Source organism: Melospiza melodia, chromosome 3 (assembly GCF_035770615.1).
Source record: "Melospiza melodia melodia isolate bMelMel2 chromosome 3, bMelMel2.pri, whole genome shotgun sequence".
Classification (NCBI taxonomy): domain Eukaryota; kingdom Metazoa; phylum Chordata; class Aves; order Passeriformes; family Passerellidae; genus Melospiza; species Melospiza melodia.
Genome location: NC_086196.1, coordinates 2679620 through 2693468, shown reverse-complemented (window position 1 = coordinate 2693468; position 13849 = coordinate 2679620). Strand labels below are relative to the sequence as shown.

The window sequence follows — 13849 nt, the reverse complement described above, 5'->3', positions numbered from 1 at the left end:
ATAGTTTCTATTGGCTTACTGTTGTTTCTATTTAAGACTGAGAAACTATTTCTATCTGTAAGATAGTAAAGTCAGAGGAATTGCTTTGTCTCACTAGGTTTGTACTTTGTCAACTCCTATGTTTTTTCCCTAGGCCCTGCAATTCCTGTTGGGGTGGATGTCCAAGTTGAAAGTCTGGACAGCATTTCTGAGGTGGACATGGTAAGAGTCACAGATGGGACCTCTGGAGACCAAAAGTCTGCAGGCTACATGGGTTTGTGTCCATGGGGTTTGAATACTGCCAAGGACAAACACTCCACAGCCTCCAAAGGCAGATTCACATTCAATCTGAATCTGCCAGCAATTACTTCTATTGACCTCATGCTACCATTTCATGGCCCTTGAAGCAGAAGGAAGAAATCTGTCATTTTCTTTTCTCTAGGACAGAATGATAAAACATTGCCAAGACTGTCTCAAAGGATTTGGGTTTCTATATTTTTTTAAATAGTGATAACACACTTAAAAGCTCTGAGGAGACCAATGAATGTGTTTGCTTTAAAGCACTTACATGCTGCAGACATAGTCACTTTGGACAAATTCTGAGGTAGTCAGGGGCCAGAGAGCACCCAAGGAAAAGGAGGAATGGCTTTAAACTGAAAGAGGGCAGGTTTTGATCAGATATAAGGAAGAAATCCTTTACTCAGAGTGTGGCGAGGCACTGAAACAGACTGCCCAGAGAAGTTGTGGATGCACCATCCCATTCAAGATCAGGCTGGAAGGGGCTTTGAACCATTTGGTTTAGTGGAAGATAGCCTGCCAATGGCAGGGGGATTGGAACAAGATGGTCTTTAAGGGCACTTTTCCAATCCAAACATTCTGTGACCCACAGAGTCTCTCAGTAACTCAGGTTTTGCTTTGAAACAGAAAAGAATCACTCCCCAATACAGAATATTTTTGAAAATGTTTTGACTTTTCAACAAAACTGTCAAACAGCTCTGAAGGTTTCACAGGAAGCCCCAGATTCTCTCTGCTCCTAATTAACAGACAGAGGGATCAAGAGCCTGCACTGGACCTCCTCCCATGCCTGAGCCAGGCACAGCTGGTGGTTGGCAGAGACACTGGTGTCATGTCAGGCTCCTCTCACTGCAGCTATTTCAGCTCTTGTGTGGGCTGGGATAGCTGCAGTCATCTGACCCCAAGGGTCAGCATTTTCCCCAGAGCTAGGGACCCTCCCAGCTGACTCCCTGACTCCAGTGCTCTTGGCACCCTGACAGCTAGCCGTGGGTATCCTGAGCTTTCACCTGTTCTGGCTGAGGAGAAAGCTTGTGAAGGTGGCCAGAGGGCCCCTAGAAAGCTTTGGGTCTTGAAAGCAGAGTGGAAGAGCTAACATCCAGGACTTAGAAGTTAAAGAAAAAACCCAGACCCCAGAACAACCCCAATCCAAACAAAATCCAAACAACAAGCTTGTTCCTTTTTGTTTTTAATCAAACATTATGATTTTGAATTAGTTCCTGTGGCTTTTGAATACTGCCCCTGTTCCTCCTCTAATGTCATGTTGCAACACTCATCAACATGGGAAAACCACTAGATGGCCTTGGGTTAAAAAAAAAAATTCAGGGTCGATTTTGGCTGTTAGCAAAATAATAATGTAGAAGATTTTACATTTTCAGAATCAATACTTTTTAACTTTTAGAAAAATTCCATGGTGCTTAGCAAGATCATTACTTGCTTTTTAAATGAAGACACATCAGTGACAGAGTTATTCATTCTGTACTAAGTTGAAGCCTGAGAAGTGAGTTGTGGCTGAACCCAGTAAATCTCTCTGACCTGATGAATAAACAAGCTGCAGCTGGTGATGCTCCTTGCAGCCCAGGGAGTGATGTGCTCTCAGGAGAGGTGCTTTACCCTTCATGGTTTGTCCCAGAGAGGAGCAATCCCTACCGTGCTGATAAGGTGTCAGTAGTGACAGGAGCCTTTTTGCTGCAGGACTTCACCATGACTCTTTACCTGAGGCACTACTGGAAAGATGAGAGGCTGTCCTTCCCCAGCACCAACAACCAGAGCATGACCTTTGATGGCAGACTGGTGAAGAAGATCTGGGTCCCCGACATGTTCTTCGTGCACTCCAAGCGTTCCTTCATCCACGACACCACCACAGACAATGTCATGCTGCGGGTCCAGCCAGATGGGAAGGTGCTTTATAGCCTCAGGTAAAACTGCATTCCCTCAATGCAAGCTATTAGTGGAAAGAGAAAGTGGTTTAATTGACTCCTGTATTGTGTTTTTGCATGACTTCATACAAAAGAAAAGGCATAAAAAGAGTGAATGTGCTGGCTCTCCAGAGACATCTAAATGCCTGTATGAGTACATTAAGTGCCTATTGCAGAAAGCCAGTTTCTGTGCCAGCATTGTTGGCTCCATCACTGTCTCTTCATTTTGTGAGCATGGCCAGCCCCTGTCCCTGTTGGGAAGCTGCAGTCAGACGTGGCAGTCCCTCGGAGCAGCTCAGTGGGAGGCTGATAGCAGGCTGCAATCCCCACGGGCACTGCTGAAGAGGCAGGGCACATTCTAAATAAAAGGGCAGTGTCTGGTAATAAAGAGAAGTCCAGGGCAACTATAGTTATCCACTTCACTACACAGCAAAGTCTCTGGGCTTAGCAAAATCTGCAGTTTCTATTCTTGAAAGCAATAATGAAGAAGTATAAATTATACTGAGTGCCACTTTATAATAAGCAAAAAAACGCAGAGGGAACCTCCTTCAGCACATGAAGTGAGAAGCTTCAGGGCAAGGGTGTATAGTTCTTGGTGACTCCTGTGTGTTGTTAGAGCAACCCAAACACTTGGTTGGGCTCTTCCTGCTTTTTGCTCACTTTTCATGTGAAATCCGTGGAAGCTCTTTGCAGGAAACATTTTTGGTAAACATTGCTTTGTCCTCTGGCTTGAGGGGTAGTCCCAGCCCTGGCTTTCTCCCTTATTTTCCAAATAGTTCATCAGTTGACATAAGTCTGAATGTTATTAAATTGGGATTTTTGAATTTCTGATAAGTAACACTTTCATGCTTGGAGATGCTAAGTGAGGAGCATCTGTGTCGTGCTTTAACCCCAGCTGGCAGCTAAGCCCCATGTAGCTGCTGCCTCACTCCATCCTGGTGGGAGGGAGAAATGGAACAGTAAAACACAAAAAACCTCGTGGGCTGAGATAAAGGCAGATAATTAGGTAAAGCAAAAGCCCCATGCACAGGCAAAGCAAATTGAGAAATTGATTCAGCACTTCCCAAGGGCAGGCAGGTGTTCAGCCCCAGAAAAGCAGGGCTCCATCACACATAATGGTCACTTGGGAACACGAGTGCCTTTATTCCAAACTTCCACCCTTCCTTCTTCTTCTTCTTCTTCTTCCCCCACTTCATACACTAAGCATGATGACATAAGCTATGGAATGTCCTTTTGGTCAGCTGGGATCAGCTGTGCCCTCCAAACTCCCTGTACACCCACAGCCTCTTCTCTGTTAGGGTGGTGTGAGAAGCAGAAAAGGCCTTGGTGCTGTGGAACCCTGCTCAGCACTGATAAAAATATCCTTGTGTTATTAACACTGTTTTCTTGACAAATCCAAGATGTATTCCCACACTAGCTACCGTGAAAAAAAAAAAATAACTCTATCCCAGATAATCAATTTATCAATCTCTAAAGGAATATAAAATCTGTTCTTCTGTTTTACTTGGCTGCAGCTCCATCCAGTTAGAAAACAAGTACTGCCAAAGGACCCATAAAAACCTATTTGAAGGGAAATTTCTGTACAATATTCTGATGCAAGAGTGTCAACATCACCTCCACAGCAATGAAATAGCACAATACCTGATAAATAAGCAAAACATCAGATGATAGGTAACATATTCTGAAGGACAAAAAGAATGAAAACCTGGCTGATAGGAGGTCAGTATCAGCAAGACTCGTAGTGAGAAAGTTGCAGAATACACTGCTTGTGAAGGCTGTGGAGGTCTTTAGGGAATGTTGGTAGTGGCAGAGGTGAAGCTGAGCCTGCCACAAGGTGAGGGGGTAACTTCTCAGCCTGCCAAGGTGTTTTATGATTCTACAAAAAAAAGTCAAGCAAAGAAATTCTTGGTTCCCTAGGGGCCATCAGTCTGACAAGAATTCTTTTGTTGTTTGATATTTTTATCTTACAGTTCATTTGAATTCATAGCCTGAACATTACCTTCTCATTATCAAAGCTTTTTCTTCACTCAGCAGATTAGACAAGGTTCAGGTATTCTTTAGGCCTTTGTAAAGTTTGGTCAGGTCCTGAGTACAATAAAAAAGGACAAGAATATGACATATTGTTCAGCTATAGCATGCATGCCTACACACTCATTTAGCTGCCAATCACCTGCAATGCAAGCATTTATGGTTATCTAAAGAAGATGGGAACAGGAGGACATAAAACTCAGATCCTGCACAGCCTTGTGCTTACACAATTGCCCAGTACAAAGTGGTGGTGAAAGACTTCAATAGCAAATTGGCTGAGTTTCAGTGTTTTGTTCAGCAGCAAGTGCAGGTTGCAATGCTTCGTGAATGCTGGGGAAGGACAAAGGCTCCCTGACGGGTCACTGCTGCCTGTCTGCCTTGCTGAATGCCTTTGTCTGCACATCGTATTTTTCCTTGGTGTCTGCCTTTTTAGGGTTCTTTGCCAGACATTGCTTTCCCGTCTTGGAAACCACCACAGACCTCTCTGTCACCTAAACTTCCAGCTGAGCCAAGCACTTTCACTCAAAGGCTAAGTCCAGACAGGAAAGCAACATCAGACAGAACCCACTCGTGTAGAAAGACTACTAATATAAGGGATTGCATTGTGTTTTTGTCACTGTATGATGTCTCTCTACCACTGACCTTTCTATAACTTATTAATCCTTTCCCCAATATAATTTATACTTTTATTTTCATTTACTTCTCTGGAGTCCAAACCACTCGAGTCGAGATTTATGGTTGCTTCTGGTTCAAACACCAAGTTATGCTATTAAAAATGTGATAATCAGACCATAGCAAAGCGAGAGATTTTTGATGGATGGACCAGAGCATTTCGGTGATCACTTGCAATCCAGCTCCAGCCCTGTGCCCTCTGGTGGCTGATTCCCGTGTGTGATCACCGAGTTTCCACTGAGCAGCTGGAAATTCATGGTGTGCAAGGAAATTGCCTGCATCCCTCATGGGTTGCAGCTACGATGGCTTGGATAAATGCAAATTATTTTATCGTACAAAGCATCTGTTTAAAGGACAAATGTCTGCAGAGATGTGTTTGCTGATTGTCAGGGGGAAATGTCCTTTTTGCCCTTTCTCATTTTCTTCTCCAATACTTCTGTCATCTAGTTGCAATTTGTAATGGCCTAACTTTCTAGTCACCTCTTTTTACAGCAGCTTGCTGAGAGGAAGAAATTACTGAAGTGGAATGGCTTTAGTTGAATGGGAGGAATTTATTTTCAGTTGAGTGGTACTGGCTGCAGTTGTTTAATAAAAGACCAAACTCACAGCTTGACTATTTTACAGTCCCATAAGGAGACAAGTTTTTAATGGAGTGATTTTTATTATTCCTAGAGTTACAGTAACAGCAATGTGCAACATGGATTTTAGTCGCTTTCCCCTGGACACGCAGACATGTTCCCTGGAGATTGAAAGCTGTAAGTAAAGTGGAGGTATTGGGGAGCCAAGGGCACCTAAACTATTTTATGCCAATAATTATTATATCAATAATTAATTAGACCAATAATTACACTGCTGCTTCATTCATGGAAGCTCTAACCAAAGTCATCAGACTGAGAAAAGCTCCCTGCCTGTATTTTTTCACTAGAATTAGATGGTGTTTGCAGCAAGTGTTTTTAAAAACCAGCTGTGAGCACTGTCTTGCCAGCGGCCCTGAATGCCCAGTGGGCCCAGGCTGCCCCACTGCCACCCCACCCCCAAAGGCCCCGGGCCACTTGCCTGCAGGTCAGCAGTCTCCAACAGTACCTGTTTGCCCAGGTGTCCTCAAACACATGGATAAATGGCCATACACCCTTCACAGGCAACACCTGCTCATCCATGGTATAGAGACCATGATAGAGAGTGACATTAATTGCCTATTTGAGATAAAGCCAGCTTATGCCTGTTGTCCTGAGTATGATGCACATGTAAATTGCCCGGGTTTCACATAGCAAAATTTCAAACTTTTGGCTTTTTTGAGTTATTTTCTTTTCCTTCTTAAGTTTGCAATAAAAAATTACAATTTTAATTCTGTTTTAATACATTTGTATGTGATTTATTTTCTCCCTGTGTGAAAAGAGCTTCTACTAAACCCATCTGAAAGGGTTAACATTACTGTTACTTCCACGTGTATTAGAAAACAAAGTAATGTTCATGTGTATATCATAGGCAGAAATCTTTTTCTCCAAGAGTTTTTTTCTCCTGCATGCCTCAGACTATTGTCTGTTCAGATTGTTCCTCTGATTGTTTCTCTCATCACCCCAAGCAGGTTCTTTTTGCTAAGGCTCCCTTTCTTTGCTTCTGATTTTGGGAGGTTTACAGGAAAGAATTGTTCAAGTTCTGATGCAGTGGGTTACGTAACACACATATTATATGTGTGAAACTATGATTAGAGAAACAGGAGGGTTAACAAAACATACCAGGCATCAGGCCTGAGGGCTGTGACCATGAGCTAGTCCACTCCTTGCCACAGGCATACCCACCACCTAGGTGGCTGGCATTTGGGAATTTGACCTTTTCAGCTGGGAGCTCTGTGGGTAAGCCCTGGACTGTGGGGGTGGTAGCAATTGTCTTAGTGCACTATCCTGAATTTGCTCTGCTTCCCTAGATGCCTACACTGAAGATGACCTTATGCTCTACTGGAAGAATGGGAACGATTCCCTAAAAACTGATGAGAGGATATCACTGTCCCAGTTCCTGATTCAGGAGTTTCACACCACCACAAAGCTTGCCTTTTACAGCAGCACAGGTGGGCAACCAGAGCACCTTCCAGAGCTGGGGGAAGAAAGGTGAAAACTGTGTCTCTTGCCCTTGGCCATGGAGGACAGTCCACTGGGGGTTCCCTTTGTATCCCATCAGACCTGCCACTCTTCTATACCAAGTTGGCTGTCCCTGCCACACACTTCCACCTTAAATGGTCATGTAGTCTGGAAAGATAATTCCTCTTCAAGGTCATGCCAAGTCTTCACTTGAATTAAACTCTCTTATTGATAGGCTTTATTTTCCAGAATTGGACAGCCCGAGAGATGGTTTGACTTTGATAGTTGGTTCAGTAAAGAGTTTTTCTGTAAATTGCAATGATCTGCACCATTAACTGTGTTTTCATAAAATAAAAGTAGTCACTTTTCCCCTGGTGCAGCATCACCCTATCTGAAAGCAGTCAGGTGTTGGTGTAACTCCTCTTTTTCACTCTCTCTGTTTCACAGGGTGGTACAATCGCCTCTATATAAACTTCACGTTACGCCGACACATCTTCTTCTTCCTGCTGCAGACCTACTTCCCTGCCACTCTCATGGTCATGCTGTCCTGGGTGTCCTTCTGGATCGACCGCCGAGCAGTTCCTGCCAGAGTCCCGCTAGGTAAAAACAATCTTGTAGTCAGCAGACCTCAGAGACAAAGGCTGCAACCCCAGCCTTGACCATCCAGGTGAAATCCCTGGTGCCATGCTCTGCCCCTGTGTTGGCTGCAGGCACAGAAATCAGCTGTGCCACACACAGGGACAGGGCATGTGTCCCCCCATGGCGCAGACTCTCCTTGTGCCAGGAGAATTGCTTTCCCTGTTTGCACGAGATGCACCTGGAATGAATCAGAGGGCAAACATCCCACTCTGCTTTTATTGCTCCAAAGAGAGACAGGGCACGTGTACAGCAAAGGTGTCAGTATCCTTCAGAGACTTCAGTGAGCGAGAAGGTGAAAATCAGTACCAGCAGCCCTGACAAAATTTCAGTTAATATTGAGTTTTGCTAGAGGAGGGAGGGTGGAGGTAACACAGCTGAACTGTGCCATGCTATTTAACTTTTTTAATGAGTTTGAACTGCAGTGTGAGGGATTCAGCTTCCCTTTTTGCAGCATCTTTTTGAGGGATGACGCCATATGTCACAGGAATCACCATAGGAGCAGATCTGTGATATGGACATAAATCTTCTTCTAAAGTGGCTGCTTTGCCCTCAGCAAAGTGCTGTTTGTTTTTGTGCAGATTCTGAGCTCAGGCTTTCTTCCTCTTATTCCAGGCAACATGCCTCAGGACTTTATTTGTTTTTAAAATCACATTCCTCAGTGGAGAGAATACAGAGAGACAAAATAGAGATGGCAATAGAGCAGTTTTTCAAATCTGAATTTAGAAACAGCACTCATTGCCTCAAGACATCATTAAAAGAAGCATAAGGGTATGGGCCATGGCTTTTCAGAAGATGTAGGCACTGCCTGAGCAGTATTTTTGACACCTAGATACTCCTGTGAATTCAGTTCTTTGTGCTTAATTTCAACTTCCAAAGTAATCACTAATGTGACATAATTAGTCCCTGAAATGAGAGGGCCATGGAGAGGCTCTCCCAGAGCCAGGGTAATGCTGAACTGCAGGGGCTGCTGCCCTTGCTCTGTGCTCATTGTGCTTGCCCAGGGTGTAACGTGGGACAGCCCTGCCTTATGGGGCACCATTATTCCCTGATTTTACTCAGTGAAGGCACAGACCAAGTGTGAGAGTCAGCTGGGGACTTTTGACATTTCATGAAGCAGGACTTCTCAGGAGAAGTCCAGCATACAGAAAACACAGGGGAAACAAGTAAAAGCAGCAGCTTCACTTGTGTCCATGCTGTGGGGGGTTTAAACTAGAAGCTGAGATACTCAGAATCATAGAATCATAGAATATCTTGAGTTGGAAGGGATCCATAAGGATCACTGAGTTCAAATCCACATACTTGTACCCGTCCAGGGACTGTCCTGAACCTAGAATGGGGTGCAGCCAGCACAGGGTTAAAATGCTGCTGCCTGGCCATGGGATGGGAGGCTGGTGGAGTGGTGAGGGGCCTGGCTAGCAACACCCTGAGGCCAGAATCAGAGCTGTGCTCACCAAATAGATAAGAAAACTAGACAAGATATACTTGTCCAATTACAAATAAGGGCTGCCTTGACCTTCCTCAGGCAGTGAAACTCATTACCCAAAAGTGGAAAAAAAATATTGCAAGGTAAATTCAGATGTTAGGAAATTGTAACAACTGCTGTATTTGTGATGAAGAGTCTGGCTTGAAAGCATCTTATGGTCTCTTCTACTGGTGAATTCCCAGGAATAACCACCGTGCTGACCATGTCCACCATCATCACTGGGGTGAATGCCTCCATGCCTCGTGTTTCCTACATCAAAGCCGTGGACATTTACCTGTGGGTCAGTTTTGTGTTTGTCTTCCTCTCGGTGCTGGAGTACGCGGCTGTGAATTACCTGACAACGGTGCAAGAGCGGAAGGAGAGGAAACTGCGGGACAAGGTGAGGTTTTCTATCTCCAATGTCATTTTATTGCCCCTGGGAAAAGGTGTGGCAAAAGTCTGGAAATGTTCAAAGCTTTGCAACCGCAGCTCTCAGCTGCCAGGGGAAAATGCAGTGTGTGCAAAAAGACACCAGCAGTGAGGCATTGCAGGTTATAAAGATTTTGCACACACAACCCACACCCAAGCTCACTCTTCTTTCTTTGGAGTCTGCGTGGGCTAACTTAGGTATAGTCCTCCACTGCCTGTACAGATGGGATGGGTTTAGGATTTTACCTTTAAATATTTTTTTAATAGTGTAGATTAAAACCTGTGGATAGAATCAGTTGAATTCTGAGGTTTGGGTTTCAGATAACATGACAGATATCCCCCACTTTTGTCTGTGCACTGTCTAAACTTATACACAGGTCCCCATTTTCTCACTCTGCCCTTGTTACATTAAATTTAAACTAAAATTTCAGCCTAAGGGAGTTTCTCTCCTGCTCCAAATGAGGCAGGCTTCATTCCTTCTTGTGGTTTCTCTCTGTCTTCCTCTGATTTTCTCAGCTACAAAGCACAGTTCCAACCTTTTTTTGCGCCCCGGTACCTGTGCCTAAACCAAAGGAACTTTTCCACAGACAGCCTTGCTCCCTCCCTGACCGCACCTGTGCCTCACAGACTTGGAAGTGGAGATGGAAAAAGCTCCTGCCCAGCTCCACCGTTTTGTTCTTCCTTTCGCATCCCAGCAGCCTGAATCCCCCAGGCCTCTGTGGGATGGGAGGAGGAAAGGGATGTCTGTGAGTGTGTGGACACAGCTGAAACCCCTGCTGCCCCTGTCTGTGCCCACAGCCTGCCTGTGCCTGCAGCCTGCCTCAGCCGCGGGCCGTGATGGTGGACGGCAGCTACAACGACGGGGACGTGAACGAGCTGGGGCACTTCATGTCCGAGGACGGGGACAAGCAGGAGCGGATGATGGTGCAGCTGGCGCTGGGCTCGGAGCGGGGCTCGGCCAGGAGGAAAAACCAGCGATACGTCAGCATGCGCATCGACACCCACGCCATCGACAAGTACTCCAGGATAATATTCCCCGGGGCGTACATTCTCTTTAATTTGATATACTGGTCCATTTTTTCATAAAGATTCGTAACTTTAGTCACAGAACGTTGCGACATGAAATGAAAGTACAATCTCATAGGCTAAGAGAAAGAAAATAGGGAATAGTTTTATTTGGAAGGAAGATTGAATTTTTCCAGGATTTTTTTTTTTTTTAATTAGAGGTAATTCACATGTGGCATGAATAATTGTGGAAGTTTCACATGTCAGCAAAATATAGGATACACAATCTCAAATTTTATACTTATTTAAAGATGTGCTATGTTCCTTCTTGTGCCTCACAGGCCACTGTAAACTAATTTAACAAGTGACTATAATTGCCAGTTGCTTATATATGGTGCATCCTCCATTTTGTGCCCCTGAAATCCTAATTGACTGAGTACCTGAGTGCATGCATCTCTCAGCTCAGCACACTGACTACATTCAATACCAATAAATACAAGAATATGCAAATACTTGCATGTTTGCAGGATGAGGTAATTACAAACACAAAATATCCAGTACTGGGAAACGCTTTGGCAAGGTTATTGATGGCTACAACTTTCACAGCTTAATGCATGACTCAATAGCAGTACTGCACTGACAGGTCCACATAGCAATACTTTCAGACTTGTGCTTTGTCTTAATAGTATTTAAAACATGGAAATATTTCCAAACTGTCTTGACTAAGAGTTTTAAAATACGAGTTGCAATGTACATTTAACAAAGAATGAACAGAAGCCAGACTTCCTGTATACTTAACCAAATCCTCTGGGAAACACAGGAGCTCTCCTTGGATCTGCTTATTTGGGTCACTGGTAGCTTTGCTCTTGAGATTCCTAGGAATGGGTTTCTCTGCAAAATGATCCAGTGAAGACAATCTGTTGTCTATGAAAAAAACCCCAATCTACTTCAGGAGAAGCCTCTTTGATATAGTCTGGGTATTGCCAGCCTGTGTAAGCCTGAAAACCTGTTGCAGCCTGCAATGCCAGCAGTAGTTGTAACTTGCTTTCAGGAAAATCCAGGTTCATCTGTTTGTAGTAAAAGCATAACAGAAAGGTGCTCAACAGCTGGCAAAGCAGTAGTAAGGACTTTACAAGAGATACCATGCCAAAACCTTTGGAATAAATTAAGAAAACAGCTTCCACTATAAGACAGCAGCTCCACTGCAGACACAGGTACAGCTGACAGAATCTGCTTTCATGCTGCATGGCCCCCCAGCATCCTGCAGCCCACCAGCATCCTGCAGCCCTCAGAGAAGGCTCAGCACCTTCCAAGGCAGAGCAAGGGGACACAGCTGCAGCTGGGGGCAGCTGGCACTGACTTAAGTCCCAACTCTCCAACACAGTGTCTGCAGAGCAGCCTGTCAGTGTGAATATACTCCATATGGAAAAGGCAGAGTCTGTAATACAGAAGTGATAAAATAGTTCAGAAAAACAAGAATCAGTTGAATGGAATCAGGGGCCTTTACAACACCAGCAGCACCAAACGTGTCTCAGAATTGTGATAATTCAGTTTTTCTGCTGCTACATGATATACACCTGTGTTCACAAAGCTACCTGAGGGTTTGCATTCACAGGACTTCAAACACCACATGCTTTTGCACACAATTGCAGAATTCATTACTGCCTGCACAGCAGATACTCTCGTGTTTTACAGGTGGAGCTGCTCTGAGCATCAGACCAAAGCAGTTGTGACTCCAAAAGGAGAGTGAATCTTCTTACATGGCACCTGCCCTGTCCTGCCTGTTCTGTCACTCTACCATCAGGTGTGTGACACAGTCATTGCAGTTGTTTGAACACTGCTGGTTGTTGTTTTTATTTCTTATGTAAATAAATGTTACATAAACCTACTCAGCATTTCTTACAACTGCTAAAATTGTGACCTGAAAAACTCCCTACACTCATCTCACACAGCCTACACTCCATAGGTAAGGCAGTAAAATCACAAAAGCTAAAGATCATCAAAAACCACACCCACCCATAAGATAGTTCTGCTACTTATTTCTACAGAGATTTTTTTTACATGCACATGTACTATCATACCTTATTTTATCAAGTCCCCTTCATAGAATATTAGTCTCCTGTAAGTTTTTACAAGAGATTAAAAAATTGCCTTTTTTTTAACCTGTAAACATTTCAGTCAAATTAAAGTAGAAAGGTCACTCTGGTAAAAGCAGATAAAATGTTGACTTCCAGGTTTGCCCACTCTACACTATTCTTTATTCCTTATTCTTATGACAGCTTTCCCCACAAATAGATTTTTTGGGCAAACTTGCACAGGAATGTATTTAGATTCTCAGTATTGCAAGAACCCATTTACTTCTACAACTAAAGAATAGCATGAACAAGAGTGCCAGATTTTATAGTAAGCTCTTCAGCTCCATAAGAAGCTTAATGTTCTGTAGTTTTCTGCAGTATGGTACATTCCTTTATAGACTCATTAATCTCATACTACATACATTATTTGGCATCTGACCAGTATATTAAAGGAGATTTTGAAGATACAAATGGGAGCTGGATTTTGAATTCACTGGCTTTCAGTGGGAACCTAGTTTCCAACTTCCCATATGATTTTTCAAAATTTCCCTTCTAGCACAACCCCCTAAACTGATTCCCCAACCTCAGTGTTTGGATTTACACTATTAATTTACTTGTGTTTTATTTGGGAAACTCTAGTGCCTTTTCAGTCTTATATAAATGTGTATATACATGTACTCTATAACTACAGGATATGTCATATACAGTCAGTGTTTGCTATCAGCAACTGTACTCATTAAACATATTTACATATGCACTTTTTTGGCTTTTAACCTTTCACTGTATAGGTTTTGTATCCAATCATTAACACTCTGCTCCTTTCCACTTCTACGATAAATCAAAGAGGTTTGTTTGCTTTTGTTTATTTCTAGAAACACTGAAAATCACAATAAAACTTCACATTTGTATAGCATCATGTGTTTTCTACCTTCAAAAGCATGATCTCCGTGAGTTTATACATGGAGAACTCAGGACCTGAACCAGATGAATACCAAATGCATCCTTAAATCTGGTTATGCAGGTAGGGCTGGAGAGTCCCAGAGTTTCACAGCAGGGCTCTGATAAGAAGCCTGGATGCAAACTCCAGATCACCTCGATGGTGACACTCAGCTTTCCATCTCACACAGCGCCTGAGCATTACCCTCCTTGCTCTCCCTGCTTTGGGTAACACTCTGCAGTTTCTGTGAGATGAACCCAAAGCCCAGCCAGGCTGTGTGCAGAAGGCAGGTCTGTGTGTATTGTGCATGGACACAGGGTCTGCCTGTGAGCACTTCT

The 13849-nt window shown here is 43.7% G+C and overlaps 1 protein-coding gene across 1 annotated transcript in view; it reads left to right on the top strand.

Annotated features, from left to right (window-relative positions):
* GABRR1 (gamma-aminobutyric acid type A receptor subunit rho1) overlaps nt 1-13487 on the top strand; it is a 30682-nt gene extending 17195 nt beyond the window's left edge. Inside the window, exons 4-10 of the mRNA XM_063150644.1 lie at nt 134-201; nt 1966-2189; nt 5562-5644; nt 6814-6954; nt 7412-7564; nt 9269-9465; nt 10293-13487. Of these exons, the coding sequence (XP_063006714.1) occupies nt 134-201; nt 1966-2189; nt 5562-5644; nt 6814-6954; nt 7412-7564; nt 9269-9465; nt 10293-10580 (1154 nt within the window). The 3' untranslated portion in view covers nt 10581-13487. The remainder of the gene's footprint in view (nt 1-133; nt 202-1965; nt 2190-5561; nt 5645-6813; nt 6955-7411; nt 7565-9268; nt 9466-10292) is intronic.
* Nucleotides 13488-13849: the final 362 nt, after the last annotated feature.